At 40.6% G+C, this 24,833-nt stretch overlaps 1 protein-coding gene across 2 annotated transcripts in view; it reads right to left on the bottom strand.

Moving 5' to 3' along the window:
- The window catches only part of CREB5 (cAMP responsive element binding protein 5), a 390,112-nt gene that overhangs the window by 82,471 nt on the left and 282,808 nt on the right, over window positions 1-24,833 (bottom strand). For both annotated transcript variants that reach the window (XM_058527570.1, XM_058527577.1), the window contains exons 6-7: window positions 17,927-18,053; window positions 12,899-13,009 (exon numbers count right to left, since the gene is read on the bottom strand). In XM_058527570.1, the coding sequence (XP_058383553.1) occupies window positions 12,899-13,009; window positions 17,927-18,053 (238 nt within the window). The remainder of the gene's footprint in view (window positions 1-12,898; window positions 13,010-17,926; window positions 18,054-24,833) is intronic.

The raw sequence follows: 24,833 nt of genomic DNA, 5'->3' as shown, positions 1-24,833 counted from the left end.
TAGGAGTTGAATTCTAGAACTGTGTTGGCCACAACTTTGCTGAATGATCAAAGGTAAGGGACTTAATCTCTCTCAGTCTCAGTTTTCTCTTCTATAAGACTATGGACTTTGTACAAGTATGTTTTAACCATCATGAATTAAACCAATAAAAGAAAGAGAAGTATCCTTTGAAACAGGAAAAAAATTAAAGAAAAAATAAAGAGAAATTACTGTGTGCCAGGTACTGGGCCAAATGATATCCCTGTATTACCTCCTTTAATCCTCAAAATAACTCTACAAGAGAGGCCCTACCATTATCCCCATTTTATAGATGAGGAAATGAGGAACAGAGAGGTTAAGCAGCCAGCTCATGCAGCTAAGATTTGAAGTTAGGCAGTCTGATTCCCGGGTCTTTGTTTTCAACCAATGCTTCATTCTGCTTCTCAAAGAGAGAAAACAAAACAGGGGCCGGCCCCGTGGCGTAGCGCTTAAGTGTGCACGCTCCGCTACTGGCGGCCCGGGGTTCGGGTCCAGGGCGCGCACCGACGCACCGCTTGTCAGGCCATGCTGAGGTGGCGTCCCACATAAAGTGGAGGAAGATGGGCACAGACGTTGGCTCAGGGCCAGTCTTCCTCAGCAAAAAGAGGAGGATTGGCATGGATATTAGCTCAGGGCTGATCTTCCTCACAAAAGCAAAACAAAACAAAACAAAACACACCTTATTCTTAATTCCACTTGAGAGCTATGGCTCCCATAAGAGGCTAGCATGATGGTCTATGTGAAAATGTTCTGTATATCTTAAAATATGAGCTAGCAGTCATTATTAACATTATTGTTAAAGACAGAGACTTGGCATTTTCCAATTTAACATTCAAGATTTCAAGTATTAAAAAATAACCCTCAAATTCCATGACCTATAGTAATTTGAACTTCTGCTGGGGTGCAGATTTGAACTGCATTTGCTACACAGCTCTGGGCAGGAATACGACAGTCAGTCCGGCCCTCCATCCAGGGTCAGGGTTGCAATTGTGTTTTGTTTTGTTCTCTGCTTGTTGCCCTGGGTGCAGGGAAATGACGCGCTACATGCAGGTTTGAGGATTCGCAATAACGTGAAGCAAAACCCTCAGGAAAGTCAGGGGCCTACTGTTAAAAAAAAAAAAAAAAAGGAGGCCTAGTACATAGCTGACACTAATAATAAATATTTGCCAATTAATTGTCACTGCTTCCATGCTTCCACCCCATTAGAATCCAGTCACCATGCTGTTTTCAGGTCACCAAAGCAAAGATCCAGCATGGAAGGGTCAGATCCTAGAGCTGGGTTCAAATCCTCAGTCTGCCATTTGCTGGCTGAGTGACCTTGGGCACTGTCCTCTGTACATCAGTTCATTTGCCTGTAAAAACAGGGATACCTACCTCATAGGATAGATACGAGGATTAAATAAGATAAGACATGTAAATGCCTAGTCTAGGTGCTTTATATGCAGTTCCTCACTGAATCTTCATTACAGGGAAATCGCATGGTAACACACCTCATGATCAGCACTCAACACGCGTTTGATATTATTATATAATTAATTACTTATATTTATTCATTTGACAAAAGGATATTTTGTGCCAATTATATGCTAAGTATCAGCTCCCTCCCCTCAGGGAGCCTAGGCACTAGTAAGGAGGTTACAGTCTAGTTAACAGAAGACTCACTCAACCTTAAAAAATAATATTCCATTAATACCACCCCATGGGACTTAAGCTGTTCTATATTTTCTGTTTCAGTTTCTTGCTTGAGAATGGATTCAGCAACATTTAACCATCCAGTAATGATGATAAAGTTTAATCAACATAAATCCATATACTTACAAAGTGATGGGTGAAATAAAAATGGTCAGAGGTTGATTTCTCATAAATGGGATAAAAGCAGGATCCATATAATCCTCCCTTGGGTAATTGTGAAAGACACAAACGTATCTTCCGTTTATTTAAGATACTCTGGTATAGATTTAAATAAACAAAGGCTTGGTTAGATAAACACAGAAAATGTGGAAGGGCCACATTGATGTCCCTAGGGAGGCCAATATTTTTGCAATAGATAAGTTGAATAACTATAAAATCAGAAAGCTTAAGGGCATTTTTTTTAAACCCTCAAAACACTGTTCTTCCAAGCAAAACAGTCATGTAAGCAAAACAAAACAAACACCAAAAAGCTACTAAATATATTTTAAGGTATGCATTTAGTCTTAGAAACAAATGTATAATCAGTGAAGTAAGGTAGTAAAACCAGCTAATTAATAAGAATTTGAAAAATGCAGTAGAGGGAGGACGCCCTGCTCCATCACTTGTTCCCTGGATTCCAATATAGCCCCAACTAAGAAAAATTGCCTTAAAGTACAGAAATGTATCAAAGAAGAAAATCAAATGGCCAACTAATAAAGAAAAAGATGTGCGACATTATCCCTAATGTAAGAAATGCAAACAAAAATTAGCAAATATTTTCTTAAAGATGATAATGCTTAATACTTCTGCAAAGGCTGTAAGATGGATATCCTCCTATATTACAGGCAGGAGTAAAAATTAGTATAAATTTTAAGAAATTTGGCAGTATATATACAAAGTCTTTAAAATGTTTATTCTCTTTTACCTGGTAATCCTAATTCTGGGAATCTATCCTAAGGAAATAATCAGAGACATAAGTAAATAATTTCAGATCAGTTTTTCTGTTTGATTTATTTTTATAATCAAAGTGTTATTTCTAGTAGAGAAAATCTAAATATCCAGAAATAGAAATAAGGGAACGGTCAAATTTTTTATGTGATACTCATGGGATAAATTATACAATTATTAAAATGTTTTCAAAAGATAGTGATATGGCAAAATGCTCATAATATCATGTGAAATTTTTTAAAAGTAGGATATAAACTGTATATTCAGTATGAACTTAATTTTGATATATTGTATATATGAACAGAGAAAAAAGAAAAAGAATATTTTCATTTTAACATATCCCCCAAAGTTTGCCACTATATATTAATTTTTGACCAAAACTACATTGGAATCCATGAATCCTCATCCAGATCTCTCACTTATGTATTTAAAAAAAGTACTATAGTCTTGGGCCTGCAACCAAGGGGATTTCAGTACTGAAGTATCAAAACAACTTCATATTGTTGGCCATACCTTCATATTGAAGGCCATATTACCTTCAGCTGGTGCCACACCGCGGGCCAGAGGTCTCGTGCATGGTTTCTCTGCAGAGCTACATTTGGCTGTGGCTGGCAGAGCCCCCAGGTACTGATGCAGGGATTTGGGAAGTTGTGGGCAAGATTCTCACCTGCTCAAATCTCTCTTTCCCACCCGCTTGTCACAGGTCCTGAAATTCTACCATTGGTGAATCAATCATCTGAGTTAAGTCCGATCTTATCCCTGGAACTTAAGAAAAAAAAAAAAGCCCACAATGTGGGGTGACATAGTAAGTCACAGTAACATCTCCATCTAAATTAGTTTACCAGACTTTCCTTCCTTCATTCGATCAACAGCATTTACCGGGCACCTAGAAAATGCAGGAGAGATGCCAACCCAAGGACATGGAGCTGAACCAAATTGGCCTCTGTTCTCAAGGGGTTCACAGGCTGGCGGTGAGGCAGGTGCACAGACAATGACACATAATAAAGCTCTAAAAGGAAGAGATAAACAAGATCCAAACACAGTCTGCCCCAGCGGAAGGTGTGGCTCCTGTCTAACTGAGGAAGTTGAGAAGACTTCACAGGAAAGGTGCATTTGAGCTGTGTCTTGAAAAAAAGGGAGGAGTGGAGTTTGCAGAGGCAAAGGAAATAGGATAGGCTAGGCAAGGCTGCAAGAGAGAGCAAGAAGCCCTCAGGAAAACGTCAGGCTCCTACACGGGAGAGGCTTTCGCAGAGCAACCATGGCGTGCAGCGCTGAGTGGAGCAGAAGAGGCTGGCAGGGACACAGCACTGGACTGAGGGAGTACCATGCAAACACGGGTGCATTTGCATGTGGAGGTGCCAAAGGGGAGAAGGATATTCCAGGAAAAGGTGCAGGTGAAACAGCTGCCAACTCTGAAATTCTACCCAGGTGTGCTCATTCTCCTCCACTTGGATCTTGGTCACTGCTGACATCAGGGGACTGCCTAGCCTCTCTGGTTGCACTTCTAATCTCTAGAACCCAAGGCCGCAGTTGGATGAAAATCTCGTCCTCCTTAAACACATCTTCCGTTCTGGTGACTACAAATACCGTTTCAAAATAAAAAATACTTTATATTGTATTAATAATAAAATGTGTATTTTTATTGTTTGGGACTTAACTATTCTGACAACCTAATCATCCATCTTATTCATAAGAAGGTGAATACACCCCTCATATAGTACTATTCAGCTAGCTTTTCAAGCCAACAGGGGATAAAAAGACAATTTTAAAAAGAAACCAACAGAGAAAATATATTCTTTGTTAGTTTTGGACTTGAAGATTGATCTCTCCCTTTTATTTTTTAAGAACAGAAAAATCCCATACCTTTAGGAACACTTTACCTCCTCTGTCCGCCCCGATGGCCCACCTTCCATCCCCCTCGAGGCACGAATTTTCTGACAGATCTTCTGTACTTGCCACATAAAAAAACCAAATCAAGGCAGAGCCATCATCCCCAAGTGCAAAGCAAACTTTCGTTATTAGTTGTGCTGGCAAAAATCCTGGAAAGTGTAAGCTACATAAATTCCAAGAAAAAGACTGAAATATATCTCTGCAAAGCAGAACTTCCCTGCAACAAGATTTGTAAAATGTCCTTTTTTTTTTTTCCTAGCTATACTGACACAAGCTGAACTTATTTGCACAATGTTCCAAAGCAGACAGCAGCACACACGCGTGCACACATACACAGATACACAAAGAAGACGTGCCTGAAAACTGTCTGAGAGGGGGTGTTCCGAAACCAGACCATGTGCGGTGTCCTTGCCCAAATGCATCTGACTTCAGGCTTGGGAACGTTAAACAAACAGAAAAACAAGAGCCGACAATGCGCGTGCTGGGCTGGATGACAGAGGCAGCGAGCAAATATTGGGATTGTATTTCACCTATTGCCATGGTTACCAAAACAGGGTGGATACTGGTAGAAAGAGAAAGAAATTAAACTAGGAAGACAATGAGTCCTAGGAGAACGTCTGAATGTGTGTATGAGGAGCCGCTGGTGAGGGTGGATGAGGGAGAGCCAAGAAAAGAGATTCAACAGAAGGGGCATTTCAATACCCCTTTGCGTTGTGTGAGCAGCGAGCTCAGTCACCACTCCACAGCAGCACAATACAGATCTCCCAAAGCCCAAGTAAGACCCATGCAGCCCCAAAGAAAAGAGCGATGAGACATGGGAAGTTTAGTTTTGCTGGGTGGCAGGCAAAATCAAGACAGTTTGGACCAGGTGCCAAGAGATAAAATACCCAGCATGTATCCACAGTCTAGGTGATGAATAAGAATAGCTTAGAGGTCTCATCATGTCAAGACCCCCAAGTCTCAGGAAGAATTACAGAGAATTGGACCCACCCTTTGGGCAATCTGATAGTTAGCTTCAATTCCAAGTTGACGTAAAAGGGAAAAGCTGATTGACCCTCTTCTACCCAGGCACTTTGCCTCGCTAATCAAAACTCTGCAGAAAATGCTCCAGGAAACACCTCCCCTTAAAAAGTTCACTATCACAGCAACCACCAGATGGCTTTCTCTGTCAATTCCCCGCTAGCATATGGAGATAGAAGTACTATAAACTTGAAAACTCAGAACCTGGGTTCCAACTCCCCTTCTTCCACTAATTAGCTATGTGACCTTAGACAAGTTATTAACTTCAGGTCTTTGTTTCTCAAAGGAAAGGATTTTGCTAAAATAATCCCTGAGCTCCTTTCCTGCTTTGGAATTTGGTGATTCATAGGCAATTGATAATCTCTCAAATTCTTGTTTTCAAAACAAATATAATGAAATGTATACTCCTCTGTATTTGGGGTGCTGATCAGCACATGGAATGTAAATTCTGTAGGAATTTATTCTGTTCCGTAGAAATATAAAGAAATGGTTGCTAGCTCTTATCAACGATCTCATAATCTAATCACTTACATTTTAGAAAAAATGGCATGATATATTCCTAAATTAAACTTTCTACGGTTTAAATGGGCAAAGTGGCAATGGCATACAAAAGAGTATACTTTCAGCCAACAGAAAGGAGCTGGGGCTTTTGTTAGCTCTTAGAGAAGTGTTGCTGCTTTTAGTTCTTTAATAATAACAGCTAAGCTCAAATTCAGCACTGTCTTGGCCAGACAGAGATACCGACCAGCCTGCTCTCCAGTGTTTAGTTGATGAGGACCAGAGACTCTAATAGGCATAAGCTAGTAGGTGATTGGGCCTGAGCTATTAATTTAAGCCTCATCTTACTTTATATCCGTGAGTTTTATTTTTATGAAAGCTTGCTTTTGTTCAGAATAAATTACCATGGGGATACCAGCAACAGCATGATATAGTAGAAACAGGTCTTGGGCTCAGGGCCTGGTTATGCCACTGGATGATGCTGGAAAAGTCACTTAACCTCTCTGTGTCTATAAAATGAGGATAGTAATACTTCCCTGTTGAGCTCATGGGGTTGCTATGAGGCTCCAATGAGACAATGTATATGGAAGCACTTTGCAATTCGGAAAGTGCTTTACTAATATAAACTCATAGGATGATCAACCCCATTGCTGGCAAAACATTATGGTTTAGAGCCAGCACCAAGGACTCAATGCCTAGGTTCACATCCCAGCACCACATTTTACCAGCTTGTATGTTCTTCTTCACAAATTACCCAACCTCTCAGTTCATTCATTTGTGAAATGAGATTAAGAATAGTACCTCCCTCATTGGATTGTTGCAAGAATTAAATGAGATAATATATTGCAAGATACTTAACATAGTTTCTGCCACCACATACACAAGTGCTTAATTAATGTTAACAATTACTATTTTCTACCATAGTGTTTTAAGAATGGAAATTGCCTTTAAAATGAGATCCATCATACATACTAGTGAGAGTGTAGATTTTTGTTGCTATTGTCATGGAATCTTATATAATTCCTATTGATCTGCATATTGGATAGTGGTTTTTCACAGCGATGAGGGAGGAAGATTCTGAAAAAGTGGGCACCTTGGTTCAGTCCATCATCGTATTTTGATCACTGGCTACAGGGACACACGGTTGCTGGCACGATTCAAAAGTTAATGAGAGCTTCTCTCAAGTCAACAGCATTTCCTGTCTTGCCACAAAGTTTCTGAGAAGCAGAGAGTCTATTGATTCACCACTTTTTTATTCCTGGACATTTAGGAAGCGAAGCTGGGGATGATTAAAGCAAATAGGCAAATCGAAGAACTGCATTTCTCAAGAGTGCCAGAGAGATGTTACCTGGAGACTGTCTTTTCACGTGTATAAACTTTCCAGGCAACTCCATATGGAGACAGGCTTCTCTGTGATTTATCTGTTGGACAGTGGGTGGCCAAGGGGCACCGTAGGCAAACAGTGATCCGGCTCGATAATTAGGGAGGGGAAAGGCAAACACAAACACACCCAGGTTGACATTCAAAACAAAGTGCAGATTTAACCATGGATTGCTCACTCTGCCACCCCAGTCCTCATCTGCCAATCTGCCAGGAGGAAACCAGGAGCCAAGAGAAGAAGCACTGGTAGTAATTTATCAGCAGAGCTGATGGAGAAAGCATAATTCTGGCTAGAAGCATGAAGGCCCGAGTTGGGGGCCCAGCTTTGTGTTTAAATGATGGCTTGATCTCCCTAAGTCTTTACAGGCTTCGTGTCCTCACTTTTGAAATGAGGAATTTGGACAAGGTCTTCACTAAGTACAGTCATGTGTTGCTTAAGGACGGGGATCCGTTCTGAGAAATGCCTCGTTAGATGATGTTGTCGTGCGAACATCATAGAGTGTACTTACATAAACCTAGATGGTATAGCCTACTACACACCTAGGCTATATGGTACTAATCTTATGGGACCACCACGGTATACATGGTCTGTTGTTGACCAAAACCTTGTTATTTGGCTCATGACCATACGTACCCTCCATCTCTAAGAGGCCTTGACTCTCCAATCATTTTGGTTTCTTTCATTCATTCATTAATGCATGCATTTATGTATCCTTTCAATAAACTGCAAACCTAACTGTGGATGAAGTATTGACAGTCGATGACCAAAATGCAGCACAACCAGTCCATCAAAATGGAAGAAACAGCATGTAGTATTGATTGCTCTGACTTCCTAGGAGGGAAATGATATTCCAGGTTTTGTTTTCTAAGGAACAGACATATTGCTTTCCTCTCAAGGAAAAAATATGATGGGTATTGTTTCTAGATATCTTTCAAAGGAATCAAATGTAGTCAGTTACTCTTTACAAGCTGATTACTTAGCTTAGGTTTGTCTACTTTTATCCTCCCCTTCTCAGCCCCACCCTTGCCCCCTACCCACTCCATCCCACCCCCATTTCCATGGCTAGAGTTTGGTTCCTTCTCATAATTTTAATTCAACTCAAGTCAGTTAAATTCAGTTCTCATTCATGGGACCTTTTTCAGTATACGGAGCTTACACAATGCAAGGATTATCTTCAAGGAGCTTCCAATCAATCAAGTGGGGGAGACACACATGTAAAATAAGAAATGTCAAGATAAAAATATGTTTGGATAAAGAGACAGTGAAGCTGGACCAGTCAGTGAGGCCACAAAGCTGTAGTTAAACCAAGGGGGAAATTCCACACTACCAATTACTTCACATCTTTTCCAGGTTTTCTGGAGGTCTAAACCATCCTTGCCATCCTTGTCTCCCATTTTTTTTTTTTTTAGAATTTTTTTTTTTAATTAATTTATTTTTCCCCCAAAGCCCTGGTAGATAGTTGTATGTCATAGTTGCACATCCTTCTAGTTGCTGTATGTGGGACGCGGCCTCAGCATGGCTGGAGAAGCGGTGCGTCGGTGCGCGCCCAGGATCCGAACCCGGGCCGCCAGCAGCGGAGCGCGCACACTTAACCGCTAAGCCATGGGGCCGGCCCCCTTGTCTCCCATTTATATGTGAATGTTAATTAACCTAAAAAGAATCTGATTTGATCTGTGTGCTATTTTTATCTAAAGGATCAATGTTGTGATGAAAAAGCTTTGTCATTGGAGTCTGAGACTTTAGTCTTTGCTAAATGATGTGTCATTGGGCCAGTTTTTTAACATCTTGGAGCCTCAGATGCCTCATAAAATGGGGACAATAGCCCCCAAATGTCACGGTGTTGTTCTGAGGACGAAATCAGTTCACAGCTGTACATACCTTCTCCCTTGCATCAATACTCCTAGGCTTCACTAACCCTGTCCAAACTTAAGGTGAAATCTGAGCAGGGTTGCCAGAGCCCTCTCCAAATAGTTGTTTATACGCCATCCTTCATTTTAGTTAGTTTCAATATGGTATTAATCACCTCCTCATTAATGAGACACAAGACAGGTATATGGACAAGTTTCCCTCACCCTTTATTTAGCTTCCAATACTATTATTGATTTCTTAAAAAAAAAAAAAAAAGGAAGGAAAAGGAAAACCTCTTTCAGAGCTAAATTGAATTGGTTTAATTCTCACAAGAAGAAATGAATGCAGATCTACATAACACTGAGGACACCACAGCCACATCACTACAGAATCACTCGTACCCAGAGGAAGCTGGAAATGTGTCCCGGTCTGGTTTGCACTTCCCCTACCCATTCTGTCTCCTTCCTCCCTTTTTTCATTTCTCCCTGCTCATCTCCCTCTTTCCCTCCCTTTCCCTGCTTTGAATGTTAAAAAAGTCTACCAGGTATTCAGTGAATTTCCTTTCTGGTAGTCCCCATTTTCATGAAAGACACCCACTGATCCCAGAAATTTGGGAGGAAGAACCTGTTGTTTTGAGTGGTTAAAAAGATGCAAGTCTCAAATGGTTTTGAGTCTGCTCTGACCCCTGAAACAAAATCCAGTAGGTACATGTCCACTTGTGTAATTGTGAAGCCATATGTTTGTTGGCTTAATTCTTCAGAAAAAGAATCCATAAAACTAAATTATAATTTGCAAGAATTATGATAAAACCAACTTGGATGGATGTAACTACAGTACATTGAAGTGCACTACTTGATACTAATGTACATTAAATCAAAAGAGCACGTGTGCTTCTTGATTTAGGATGTCCTGGACTAATGCACCATAGAGCTTATTGGGGACACCTGGCTTTCTTTCTCCCACGATAGAAATGACCGATTTGGGGCAAGGAAAATGGATGTATTCTACTGAGCAGTCACTCTCAGACAGCTTCTAACAAAGCTGTACACTTAAAGCAATCCTGTCTTACGCTTTGGCCACCTCCAGTACCTCTGAGTTTCACCAGAGATTCAGGATGATGGCTTTTGTCAGTGGCCAATAGGCAGGGTGAAATGGACGCTCTGACATCGCTGTCCCCAGGAGAATAGGTCTGCAGGGTTGTGGTGTGAGCCACACCTCCCTGGCAGCTCTCTGGGTTCCCGTGTGCTCTGAGAACACACCCCACAGAGTGCATTCATCACAATAGCCCATGTGTGACCTTTGGAAAAGTCCTTGAAAACTGTGAAACAAGAGTCTTAGTTGAAATCTGGAATCCATTCCAGTCTTACACAGGAAGAAAATTAGGCATAGAACAACAAAGCCCATAGTTCAGAGAAACCTGGGGAGGCTCTGGCTGACATTAAAATCACGGAAGATTTTTTTTTCTTCACTACTTTGTATTTCATAAAAACTTTTCATCTGAGCAGCCCAAAGCTGCTAGAAAATACTGTACAGTTATTAGATGGCAATAACTGGTTTCTCCAGTGAATAAAGCAAGCAGAAGAAGATTAGAGATGCTCAGTAACGTATTAAAAGTCACTTACTTAACACTTTTCCAAGCTACTAAGTAAACGCTAGTCTTTCAAAATATAGGTGGCCAATACTACCGTTTTTCCCTTTGAATTAATGTATTGGCAATAACAGGGTTATGGGTAGAATAGCTGTGCTCCCTAAGCCCAAACTCCAGGATAGAGTTCATTAGCCCAGACATCATGGATCTGGAAATATTCATTCACTTAGAACATGAATCAGCAGAGTAGTGTGCTTGCTCAGTAAATTTAACTCGACAAACATTCGTGGGGTTAACACTATTTTATAAGCACAGACCAATCCTCTTTTGTCTCCAGCTGATATTATTCACTACTAATTTGCCATAGCATATGTTTTTACTTCATACACATAAATAATTATAAACCTGTACTCCCTTTGGAAGCATTTTCCTTCTTTGTCAGCAAGAAATGGGGTAGGACACTTCTGAGTCAAGTGGTGACATAAAATCCAGTGAAAATCAATTGGCAGGGAAATTTAGTTTGGAATTGTGTTTCAGAATCCATCTAAAGTTTGTCTGGGAGGTCCCTCAAAAGAGATACAGACCCTGAACAAAACAAGATGACTCAGAAATAATCCAGCTGAGGGAGTAGCATCTGATGCTCAGACCCAGAACATTTATTCATACACATGAATAACTTAATTTTGTTTTTTTCTTAAGTACCTTCACAGTTCATTTTTTATTTTTCTTAAAAAAAAAAGAGTAAATGGCATTACTCTGGTCTCCAAAACAGATGCCAGTTTGAGCTTTACTCTGCCAGCAAGTATTTGGTTTGGCTCTGCAGGGCTTGAGTTGAAAAAATATTTGCCAATTCCAAAAAGATTTAACGAGCTTTGCTGAAGATGTCGGTGCCATTTGGCATGTCACAGGGACTGTGGCACAGCAAAGAGAACTCTCTTGACCACAGATTTTATTTGCCCAAGGTAGCCAACACTAGGAGTTCAGTCACCTCCTTGGGTCAAGAAGCTGCAAGTCAAATGAGTGAAGTTTCCAAGAGAAAGTGAGTAAAGCAGGCGTTAAAAAAAAACTTGCTGCCATTGAAAACGAAGTCACTGGGTTTTGATGACATTTTCAGAACTGTCAATAACATTCTCATACCAGCCGTCAGACATGGTTCCTAACACTATCAGTCAGGAAACCAAATAAATCTCCAACTTGTAGCAAAAGCTATCCTTATCCAATATCAGACACTAAAAACATTGCTGCACTGTATTTCGTTGTCATCCGATACTTTACTAATTGCGGTGTCAGAATTTACACAAAAATCGAATGACCTACTTCAAATAACTCTACTAAATATAACCAGCAAATTTACTTTATATTGCAAAGACATACATGTGTTGCTTTTATTACTGTTCAGTAGAATATAAATGAATGAATCTATCACTGTGATTGGAAAGACTGACCTGACTGCACATAAATCTCATATGTTAAAAGTCACTGAAGGTTGTCACCTGAAATCATGTATTTCAGTGAGAGTTACTCTGCAAGAAAACAAGGCTCTGATCCTTTCAAATCAATGTCACATCTGACAACTATAACAAAAAATGGAAAATATTTCCATAACAGTATGTGCAAAAAGTCACATGTCTGTTTCAATGGATATGGGGACAAAAAGAGTGGCATTGAAACTGTGATCACCTTGAATAAGGGAGAAACTCTGGGTTATTTTTGTTAATTTCATTTTATGAGCAAATATACACAGACTTGGGTGTATCCCACCTCAGCTCCTATGGATCTCCCCAAACTTTTAAATGTCCCTTTTACTAAGGCCACATCTGATCCGATGCTTGTTACATGATCACCTGACACCATGGTTCGGTAACAAATATCCTCAAAGAGAGAACCAAGCCCTCTACTGCCTTTCCACGGAAAGACCTATTCACCAAAACAAAGACAGAGCCGTCTACCTGACTTAACTGAAATTCGGATGTCAGAATAGAAATCAAAAGAAGAAGTCACCAAATAACAAAAGGATGATTATAACTGTTATTTACCATTTTGGCTTCTGAATGCATTGGCTGGACTTGGGCAGAAGCACAGGGGTTGCTGAGATTCGGACCTTGCATTCCCAGGAGGGTGGAGTTCACTGACATCTGTCTCTCCATCTAAGAGAAAGGAAAGCACCAGAATCAAAAGTCTGAGAAAGGCGGTCTAGGTCACAGACAAAGCTGCATTTCTCTTTCAAATGGTTCCTTTGGAATTTCTTTGAATAACTCCAGAGAAAGTGTGTGGTTTGGGGAAGGGTAAACTATGCACTCCTGAGCCTTGAACTCAAGCACATCAAAGAATCATCCAAAGCTGCGCCTTCTACAGAAGATGCCCTACACCAAAAAGAGCCATGTTGTCATGGAAGATCATTTCTAAACAAAAGTATCGAATATTTCCACTTTCATAAACACACCAACTACCAGTGACCATGCTTATTTTTATAACTGTTATGGTTATCTTGGGCTTTTTTTTTCCCCCTCTCTAAATTTTATGCAGAAAGGTGAATTATTTTAGTAATGAGAAAAAATAAAATTAATTAAAAAAGTAAAGCTCTCAAATATGGTGGGTCTTCCCATCACTTGAACTCATAAACACAATCCAAATGATCCAGCACAGGTATTTGAGCTGCTGCCCCTGGCACATCCCTGCCCTGTGAACCTGGTCATGACTCTACACGACAACAGTTTTGGGCCTCACGCTGGGGCTAGGCCTTTGAGTAGATGAAGAAAGCAGCTGAGGGTATTGTATGACACACGACCGACTGCTCCCACATTGTCACGCTGGCCTGCCATCAAGGCTAGAATTAACATCTTCCAAACACCTGCACTGAGTTCTGGCATTTTTGTCTCCAGGGTGTCCCTGTTAAAAAGTAAATACAGCAAAATCTCTATTTGAGTCAGGGAGGGGTGTGTCTGATGGATATTTTCTGTTTAGTAGAAAATTAGCACTTTTCAAAGAACTGGCGTAAAGCAAGCACATGTAATACTAAAATCACACAGAAAATAATTAGACTTTTCTCAGGGGGAAATATAGATTCTTCAATGCAAAACTTTTTCCAAAGGATGGAAATGGAAACAATGGTCGGAAATTTTAGGAAACCAGGTTCTGCTCAAAGTTAGCCCAGAAAATACAGAGTCCTTATCACTGGGGCTCTTCAAAGAGTGGAGGACGGAAACCTCACAGACAAGTTGAGAGTGAGAGTTGAACTGAATGACCCTTTCAGGTCCCGTCCATTGTTGAGATTCTATCACAGCAACCCCTGCTGTGTCCACGGGGGTAGGATTATGACATCAACGTGTGGGTTAGCAGAGGTGCTCGCTAAAATCCTCTTAATGGATGACTGGTGGACATTACCTGTCACAGCAAAGCACCGTCAGCCTTATCTTGGCCTAAATTAGCTTATCAGTAATCTAGCAGTGAATGGATGTGTGAAACTGTTTCAAAAGAGATATTTAATGAAGGAGAATTTTCTACATGTTCTAGAGCACTCCCGCAAAACCTGAGGCCTTACCAATTCAGTAAGATAAAAGTGTCACTCCCACATACCCCCTAAATCTCCAGGGAGCCTAGGTACTCTAAGTCTTTTAAACTCTGTTTTTTAACTATGGTAAAATATACATAACATAAAATTGACCGTTTTAACCACTTTTAAGTGTACAGTTCAGTGTCCTTAAGTACATTTGTGTACTCTAGTTGTCAAGTCATAAAGATTGCTCTAAAAATGCTTATTACTTATAACTCCCTTCCAGAGGCTGGGGGATAGGCGAGTTGGAAGAGCATTTGACACTTTATTCCAATTGGTGACCTTCTCCTAGAAGGAAATCAAGTCCAAATGAGCTTTTGCTTTCAGTTTTCCGAAGGAGGATCATTCAGATGTACAAATGATTGTCTGGGGTTTTCCAAGCTACCAGCCATCGTCCACTACAAAGAAGGGAGAGTAGCCTGTTTTTGGCCTCTGGATCCAGAGTCGGCCATGCTTCCCACTTTTCGGAAAAGTTACAGCCTATGAATATTTCTACCCCGTGACTCACAAATTAAACAGAATGATGAAAACAGGCTGATTTCTCTATCTAAAAAAAGTCGCATTTTTCTGTCTAAATGATTATAGGGGGTCAGCGAGAGCCTCTTCAAAACTACTATTTGGTGTTTTGTACTAACCCACACCCTTTGTACTAAGACTTTACAGCATGAGAGCAGCTTTGATGAGTTGACTAGAATTAAGCTGACTAGAATTAAGAGGTCAGAAGATGTGAGTGGCCTTGCTGAATACTACACAATATTTAGCACCATTAAGTAAAACTTCCAGGTAAAGGAGCTCACCTTTTTTTGAGTTTCTTTTCCCTTGAAACAAATCGGAAAACAGGAGCTAAAGTGTCTGCAGTTCATTGGGCTTTTGTAACTATAAATAGGTGTTCATAGTGGCAAATTAAAAGCTTTTGACTTTCAAGATAGTAAATCACAACCCAGTGAACTCTTCGAAGGCAATACCTGCCTTGTTCTTCACATCTATCCCAGGACTTGGCCCATAGAAGGTGCTCAACAAAAGTTTGTTAAATGAATGAATGAACAAATACATCATTTTGTTTCAGACTTAAAACTTTGTGAAATGTATGGCCTGACAGCGTGTACTACAATTCACTTAAGAATCTCACCCTCACCTACAGACATGGACTTATCTTTTATACCCAAGGAATCATGGTTTCCCGGGGCAGGCACTCTAGAGGAAGACCATGTTTGAAATACCAAAGTTATAATACAGGAGCTGGTGACTTGACAATAAGGAAGAAAAGGGCCAGATTTCTAGGGTCTAGAAATCTTAGGATATGCTTTTCAGAGATCTTATATTAATTTTCATTAGTTACATTAGTGTCACTCTAGACCACAGTTTCTCAACCTCAGCACTAGTGACAATTTGTGCAAAATAATTCTTTGTTGTGGGGGCTGTCCTGTACATTATAGAATGTTTAACAGCATCCTTGGCCTCTACCCACTAGATGCCAGTAGCACTCCCCACCCTGCAACTTGTGGCAACCACAGTGTCTCCAGATATTGCCAAATATCCCCTGGGGGACAAAATCGCCTCTCGTTAGAATCACTGCTCTAGACTGACACTACTGTCATGGCAGCTGTATGCATCACTGACACGGGTTTGGGAACTCCTATGGGGGTGGCATCCCGACTTGTCATCCACACTGGCTCTTGACCATGCAGCTGATCCTTTGCTTCTACTCTGAAGCAGGAACAGGTTGTACGATGAAGTGATGTGGTGGAAATCGGTGCCAGGCACCTTTTTCCGGGCCCTTTCATTTCAAGTGGCCCACCTTTGCCCCTGGGAATAGTACACAGTTTAGTCAAACAGAAAAAAAGTCACTGCAGTGGTATTTTTCTGGACAATGCATAGAATTTCTGAAAGGAAACTACTTTTGGACAAGAAGAAGTTAGAGCCTAAATGAAGACAGCACGTGGTGGAAGTCTTCATGCAATAAATTGGGTTGAGTAAAACCTGGGATAATGGCATCGATGGTGCTATTTTCCTTCATCTAAAGATGTCTGCAGTGAGCAAAGCAGGTAAAGTCAGCCAGCTCATTTGTCCTTCTGGCCCAACTACGCAAAGACTGTCTTTAGCCTGGACTACCTGATACTTACAGCAGGCAGGTCCGTTTCTCTAACCTAGGGCCACCAAGCCCTTCTCCATTGCCCTGCCAAAACTGAGATAAATGAGAAAATTGCTCAACCTGGGATAATCCAAGCTGCTCAGTGTGTTGAGATGTGGGTTCTACTCACAGCTCTTCACTCACAAGCTGTGTGACATTAGACAACTCCCTTCATCTTCCTAATTCTTCAGCTTTTCATCTATAAAATGAGTGTATCAATAATTACTGCTATCAAATTCCCACAGGACTGCTGTGGGAACAAAGTGAAATAACAAAAATGAAATAATAACAAAACGTAGGCAATTCCTTAAAATGCTAAAATGCTCTACCAGGCATTGTTGATACTGTTGCAGGAGAGTTTTGATTGACTGGTCCTATCGCCTCTAGGGCTTTCGAGAACTCTTCTGGCCCCATGAATAATAACACTAGCCATGTTCACGAAGTACAGGGAGGGAATCCTGTGCAAGGAGAGCAAGGTTTGCTCTGGAATAGTCTGTATCTCCCTTCTATGCTAATCTGTTGTTTTCAGAGAGGGGCAGTATAGTACCATGATTATGAGTGTAGACTCAGGATTCGGACTCCCTGGACTCCATCACCTACTAGCTCTGTGACCTTAGCCAAGTTACTCAGCCTCTTGTGCCTCAGTTTCCTCATCTGTAAAATGAGGGTAATAACAGTGCATACCTCATAGGTCTGTTGTGAGAGTTAAAAGAGAGAATGTATGTATCATGTAGTGGTTGAGAGAGTGGGTTCTGGAGCCAGAATTCCGGGGTTCAAAACTCAGCTGCCATGCTTCTCAGCCAAGCAAGTTACTTGCCTTACTTTCCTCATGCAAAAAATGGAGACAGTAACAGTACCTACCTCAGAGGATTGTTCCATGTATTAATGAAGTGCTTAGAGAGTGACTAGCACATGAGAAGCACTCAGTAAACGTCGCTAGCATGATTAACAGAACATGATGTGCACAAATATGTGTCGGCAGCTATTATGTACAGTTGTTATTACTGTTATGTTATAATTATTACTCTGAGTCCTGGCTAGACCGCTCACTGGCAATTTAAGGATACTCTGTATACAGCCCAAGCTATAGACTTTGGAGTAGCCATATAACACATGTCCCTGAACGAATTCCGTTCCCTGGGTGTGGCGAGCCCACTTGTCACCAGCAGGAAGATGGGACCAGGCCTCACTAGGGAAGCACTGAGGGACCAGAGAGCCAGCAAGATGCCTAGGGATAGACAACCGGGTGCTCTCAGAAAACTGGCACACAGCTCAACTCTCCAACCAAAAGAAGCCACTTTCTTTCCAGTAAGCTCCGATCTCAGATTTTCCTTTCCTCTTGCAAAAGGGCAAGCCTCGGCGGAAGTGAGTAGCACTTACTGGCATCAAGACGGCGGAAGATCCCGGCATGGTAGGGTTGGGCAGGGTCCCAGGCATGGAGGCTGGCATGGGCTGTCTCTGTCTGTTGTGGAGATGTAGCAGAGAAGATAGAGAGCCTGGGACAGGCCTGGGAACAAAGGAAAAAAGTAAACATTATTCCTGATGCCACGGGCAGGGGATTCACTGCCTGTTTCCCTGTGTCCAGAACCAGCGGGTACAACACCATTACATGAGCAGCAGATCAGATCCTCTGATGGGAGCCGCCTAATTGAGGATATTAGGGAAATAATAACAAATAAAACACAAGCCTGGCTTCCTTTGCTGCTTCCTAGTTAATACATCAAATTCCACTTCATTTCCTGACCTCTGTTCTGGAAACCTCTGTTCCTAACTAATGTTCAATAGACAGCAAGCCAGTAAATCTCCTACAACCCCTGCATCTTTAGGAAAGGGACTTGCAGGGGGAAATCCTGTGCTTACTTGGAAGTCTCTGCCCTCTGGAGGATCTTAGAGCCTGAGATCTGTGTACGTTTGTTTTATCCATACTTTCCCACACCTCTGCCTGGAAGCCCTCCTAGCTTTGCCCTGGATACACTTGCACTATCTGGATTTGCAGAGCCAACTTCATTCATGAATTCCCAACAGAAATCCGTTTCAACTTTTTCATAGTTCTTCACTGTGAGTGGAAAAAAAACAAAGCCAGGACACAAACCAAAGCAGCCGGACTGAGGTTCGTGGCACTGTAGCCGGCCTTTCTCGGGCAAGTCCAGAGCCCAGCCCCCAGTCACCAATCCTTCATTTCATAATAACTCGAGGTGTTAGGCTGTTTGACAGAAACTGATTTTGGCCTGACCTGCAGGACTTGGGTAAGCATTCCTCGGGGGAGTACACAGTTTGAGCTTTTGCTTCAATTTGCCAGAAAAATTTTTTAAGGGCCTTAAATTGATTTAATGAGCTAGGGAATGCGGGGCTGAGGGGAAAAGGGAATTATTTGTGTTTATTAAAAATGGCAATCAAGTGACCTCCTCGGCTAAATTCTCAATCTGCTGATGCTTTTGCTCTGGGGAGCTGTATAAATGTTAAACCATTAAATTAAAGACTTCACAACAAACAAATAAAGTGAAACAAATAAACAAATACCCCTCGGGACCTCTGAGTCTTCCATGCTAAATCGTCTTATCCAGAATGCCATGAAAGAAACTAGTGCTTCCAGAATTAATGCATTTTCTTAAAAAAAAAAAAGATTCCCTCATGCTACGTGCTGGGTCATGACTGCAGACAGAGACCTTCTGTGCAGGCCAACGCCTTCCTGTGCTTCAGGGAAGGACAGCCCCGTCCGGAGCCCCAGCGGAGTAGCAGGAGGAGGCTCTTTTTGGAACCATTTGCCTCCCATGGGTGACTCATGGAGAAGTGGGAGACTGGAATGGGAGAAAGAACGCCAACATGTTCTTCTTCGCATTGCTGTTATAATTCCAAAGAAGATTAAGTTTTCCACTCTTTTTGCCTGACAGCTTCTTTGGAAATACAGCTAGCTATCACAGTCACACATCACGGAAGGATTAGTCATAAATTAGTCAATATTTATATGTTTAGGAAGTTGTAGGTATGAAAATATAAAAGAATATAAAACCTTTACACAGAGTTTATGTAGATATACACAAATTACACCCAGTTTTATTAATAGAATGCGTCTATGAGACAGGCTAATGAAAGTAGCTTGTAACAATGAAATGAGTGTTTTCAGAAAAGCAAATGAAGTACAATGGGTATTTCTTGACATGTGCCCTGGGGACCTCTGGTGTATGGATTAACAATAAGGATTAGTAGGGCGTTTGAAGGCCCTTCAGCTTTTAGAATTATAGGAAACTGCTGGTTTCAATTGCTCCAAAATTTTATAGTAGGTTGTAACTTCACTGGGTCTTAAAGTCTTATTCAGAGATAGGAGTCAGATAGGTATAGAATGTGGCCCAGTCAACAGACAATGTTTGTTTTTATATTCTCCAGTCTTAATATTTTGTTTGGGACATTTACTGAAAAGAAAACAGCTATGTATCAAAGAATATCTTGTTTAATAATGGTTAGTTCCTCTAAGTAGAAAATTAAAAGTCTTAACTCCCCAATTTCATAATGAGAAAGATTCATTGAGAGCCTCCTTATAGAGAGCTAATCTTTCATCTATATATCCAAATATCCATCCAGATAGATAGATGTACATACATACATGTATACATACAGATATATCATCTATACATATATACATACCTACAGCCTTCTACCATATGTCTGTTACCCTAGTCACCAGGGGGAATGCTTTAAGTATAGATAGTTAGGGACAAGCAAAAACTGCTATAGGAAAGACAACTAAAAACATTTTATTGTGTTGATTTGTAATACTATCCTTATAAACAAATGGCAACATATTATCATCATTTACATTTTGTTTCCAATATGACATGTTAATAACAATCTTGGTTATCAGTTTTTATTGATGGATTCTTTTTAAAAAATAAATCAATTAAGCAACTTAATGGTGATGCGAATGGAGATGCAAAAGTAATTAAATTTAAATCAAGTTTTCATTCTTCCCCATACTACGGAAAACTCCCAGTTTTATAGAATATCTGGGGAATGGTAAGTTTCATTTAACTCAATGTTCTTATTAGGTCAGTTATTTCCCCACTGTGCACACATCTACTAGATTTTAACATATCAAGTATTCCCTCATTAATTAAGAAAATCCTTCAGGGTACCGGGTTCCCTTGGGATTTTAATAATAATTACCTAATGATGCCAATCAGACCAATTAGCAATGTATACTTGGAGGGGAAAATAGTTATTTGAGAACCCTGTATGTTTAGATTCTGAATAATTTAGAATTATTGTTTTACACAGATTCTGTAAGTAATTTCCCTACCTACAAAACCAATGCTGTTTTCTAGGCTTCTGGCTTGTGCTTTTAAAAGCACAAAATTTATGCTTTTTTTGTGCATAAAAATCTGTGCCTACCCATCACTGGGTATGCAAAGGACTACACTGAGGTAATTACGTAGCTTGGCCCAAGAAACAATCATTTGTCCAGAACATTCAGATTATAGAAGCAAGAGTGGGCATCAGAATAACTTCATTAATTGTCTAATTCCCTTTGTCTATATAGAAATAATTACCATTTAATACATTGCACGTGCATAAAACTTTTTATATTGCCCTTGTACACGGCTTCATTATTTCAAAGTATTTTCACGTTCATGTGACTTGAAACAATGCAATGTGGTAGGTAGGTCATATTATTCCCATTTTACTCAGGAGTGAGCTGAACTCAGAAACATTTAACTTTGCCCAAGGTCGTATGGGTCATGAAAAAGAAGCAAGACACATACTCAACTTGCAAAATAGGGCTTCCCCCATCACACCTTGATGGCTCCTATAACTAAGTTATTATTGATTTTTTATACTAAAATAAATTCACAGTCCATTTCCTTTGATATTCACACTGCTCCCCAGACTTTCCATGAAGCAGTAAAATTCTGCAATACTGCTAACATGAGAAGTCACTCATCCGTGTGAAATTATGTTTTCTTCCTTTAAAAAAAAAACAAAACACAACTTCCCAAACAACACATCAGTTAGACTCTGAAAATAAGATGGCAAATTGCAGTAAAGTTGTGAAAACAAAGACCCAACAGTCTTTCTCCAGTGCAGGCTTGTTGCCATGAGCTAATAATTCCAGACTTTGAGCAAGCCGAGCCTCCTTTTTAATAACCATATGCCTCTAGGTAAAGTATTTCTACTAAAAATTATTGAGGCATGGAACAAGGTAAGATGTGTGAGCTCGTGTTGGATTGTTCAATTACTAAACTGAGTCCCGTAGCATTAAGAGTTTTCCAACCTGACAGATTATTCCTCTTTATACGCTTGTATAAACATACTGCTTACGGCTGAAATCTGTGTAAGCTTTTCTTTCAATTAAAATGTCAAGGATGACAGACCGTGCTTTCACTGTCCTTAACAGAATGATAGGCACTGCAGTAAGCGATTTCATGTCCTCATTTTTTCCCCTAAAGAATGTTTTCCAGTCTAGGGGTGTCTAAAAAGCTAGGGCTGTGTCTGCTGGTCTTCCTTGCCCTTGGACAAGCCCAACCATCTTTAAGGAGCTAAGAGCCAGCGCTCTTGTTTGGAAGGTGTCAGGAGGGCGACCGCAGACTGCTTTCCTTTTCCAGGTCTTCAAAAGATCCATGGCACCCCGAGATTGCCTATTAAACTCTCAGGACTGACAGATCTGCCAGGTATGCGGTCAGGAAAAGGGAAGATGCAAATGATGAAAAAATAAGGTTAGAGAATTGGAAGATCAATGTGAGCATTGAAATCAGACCATATCTAAGAAATCTTGAGGGAATAAAAAATAACAAAAAAAGGACTTGGTGTATGTGTGGGGTGCGGATGGTGGTTGAATAAAAAATGCTTTAAAGCAAAAAAATGGAAAGCAGAGCTAGCAGGCAGCAGGAGACCCAGGTGCCACTGCTATTCGAGTTTCTGACTTCAAGGAAGAGACCATCTTAACTTTTGGGCTCTGTATTTCGTCATCTGTCTAATGAATGGATAGGATTATAGGCCATTTTGAAATCCCTTGAAACTCTAAAATTCAGATTCTAGGGCTTGAAATGAAAATGAGATGTTCTTAATCTAGGGAGATTACACATTCTGTTACAATAAGGGTGTTCTTCACTGCTCACTGATGTATCCACAGTGCTTAACCCAGCACATGGCACACAGTAGGTGGTCAGTGTCTATAGTAAATGAAATTGAGCCAGTACTGCACTTCTTAACGTCAAGACTTCATTTGAAACGTGAATAAACTCCAAATAGAAAGTGTCTCTCGGGGCCGGCCAGGTGGCGCAAGCAGTTAAGTGCACTCACTCCGCTGCGGCGGCCCGGGGTTCGCCGGTTGGGATCCCGGGCGCGCACTGACGCACCGCTTGTCAAGCCATGCTGTGGCAGCGTCCCATATAAAGTGGAGGAAGATGGGCATGGATGTTAGCCCAGGGCCAGTCTTCCTCCGTAAAAACAGAAGTGGATTGGCAGATGTTAGCTCAGGGCCGGTCTTCTTCACACACACACACAAAAAGTGTCCCTGAAAAGTGAGAGAAGATGCTAAAAAAGAACTTGATACATTCCATGGGGCCCACACTTCTTTGTCATTTAAATGTAGCATCATTCCACGCCCAGACTAGAGAAAGCACATTGCCCACTATCTTTGTACTTGCTTATGAAAGAAATGTGTGCTCCCTTTGGACCTTCTTAAATGAAGTTTTGTGGCCTAACTTGGCAAAGTAGTTTTTATCTGGGATGTGAGACTGAAGAGCTAAAGAGGGTAATACAAACTCTTAAATCTTAAGAGAAGGCAGTGTGTAATGAGAAATGCTTATTTACTCTTTCTTCTCCTAGTGGGCATTTAAAAATTTCTGTTTTTGTAAAGAAAGCAAATTGTCAGGATAATCAAGTAGAATGTGAAAGGAAAGACAATATAGTTCATTTCTTCCATAGGTAATAATTACATTGTAAAATGGGGTAGTAAAGACATGGGCTCAGAAGACTGTCTCCCTAGCTTGGAATCCCAGCTCTGCCACTTACTAGCTGTGTGACCTTGGGCAAGTTACTTGGCCTCTTTGTGCCTCAGTTTCTTCATCTGTAAAATGAAGATGATAGAGATATTTACCTCATGGATTAAATGAGTTACTACATACTAAATATATTGAATATACTCAATAAAATTAGTTGTTATTGTTTTTGTTATATGATTATTATTATTCTGAAAAACTGATTAAACAACAGATCAATCACTATACTTCAATCAAGAAACTATGGCTTAAGACTGGGATCTTAGAGAACACCAATCCTTAGCTTTAATTAAAAAACTACAATCTGGGCCGGCTCCGTGGCTTAGCGGTTAAGTGCGCGCGCTCTGATGCTGGCGGCCCGGGTTCGGATCCCGGGCACGCCCCAAGGCACCACTTCTCCGACCAACCCGAGGCCGAGTCCCACGTACAGCAACTAGAAGGATGTGAACCTATGACATACAACTATCTACTGGGGCTTTGGGGGGAAAAAAATGAATAAATAAAATCTTTAAAAAAAAAACAAAAAAAACACTACAATCTAACAAATATAAAAATGCTCAAAATCCCCTGCATATATAAGATATTTCTTTAAAAAACCATCAGTTTTAGATTTCCAAACCGTTCTATGGAGGCAAATGGACTCCTCTCACCCACAATTTTACAGAATTTCAAAATGACTTCACATTATTTCTCAGAAAGGACTCGCGAAAATATTTCCTCAAAATGGAACCAAACTAGTTCCCCAGAGATCAGTCCTCAGAATCTTGTTTTTCTTGAAAACAATGACAAAAATCCAACAGAAGTAATAATTGGGAGAACAAGAAAGCTATCTGGCCCATATTTTTAAAGACATCACATTACCCCTCTCCTTTTTTGAAGAAGCTCATGTTCTGCACCGTCTCACCACCAAGCTCCTGAAGTTGCATGGGAAATACAACATTTCCCCTTTTAACAAATGAGGAATTTGAGACAAAGAAGTAGAAATATTTGGCCTGAGAAAAGGCACCAAAATATCAGCAGAATTCAATTAAAATATGTATTTTCCATTTCAAAGCTTTCCTAGGTTCAAAGGAGAACCTCTGCTAAAGATCTAGAGTCTCCTTGAAAGAACTGTTCTCCGCCTTTGGTGACATCTACATTTGGGTGTCCAGGAAGAGAATTTTGTCTTAGCATCTATAGCTTATCCTCTGCCTTGCGCCTAGCTGCCACCCTGTCCTAAAAAGCTAGTGAAACAGCCAATGCAAAACAGCCAGTGCTCCATCTCAGGAAAGATGAGTAAGCCCATCTCCCTG

The sequence above is a fragment of the Diceros bicornis genome, chromosome 3 (assembly GCF_020826845.1).
Source record: "Diceros bicornis minor isolate mBicDic1 chromosome 3, mDicBic1.mat.cur, whole genome shotgun sequence".
In the NCBI taxonomy this organism is placed as follows: domain Eukaryota; kingdom Metazoa; phylum Chordata; class Mammalia; order Perissodactyla; family Rhinocerotidae; genus Diceros; species Diceros bicornis.
Note: the sequence above shows the minus strand (reverse complement) of the source record. Positions and strands in the feature narration are given on the sequence as shown.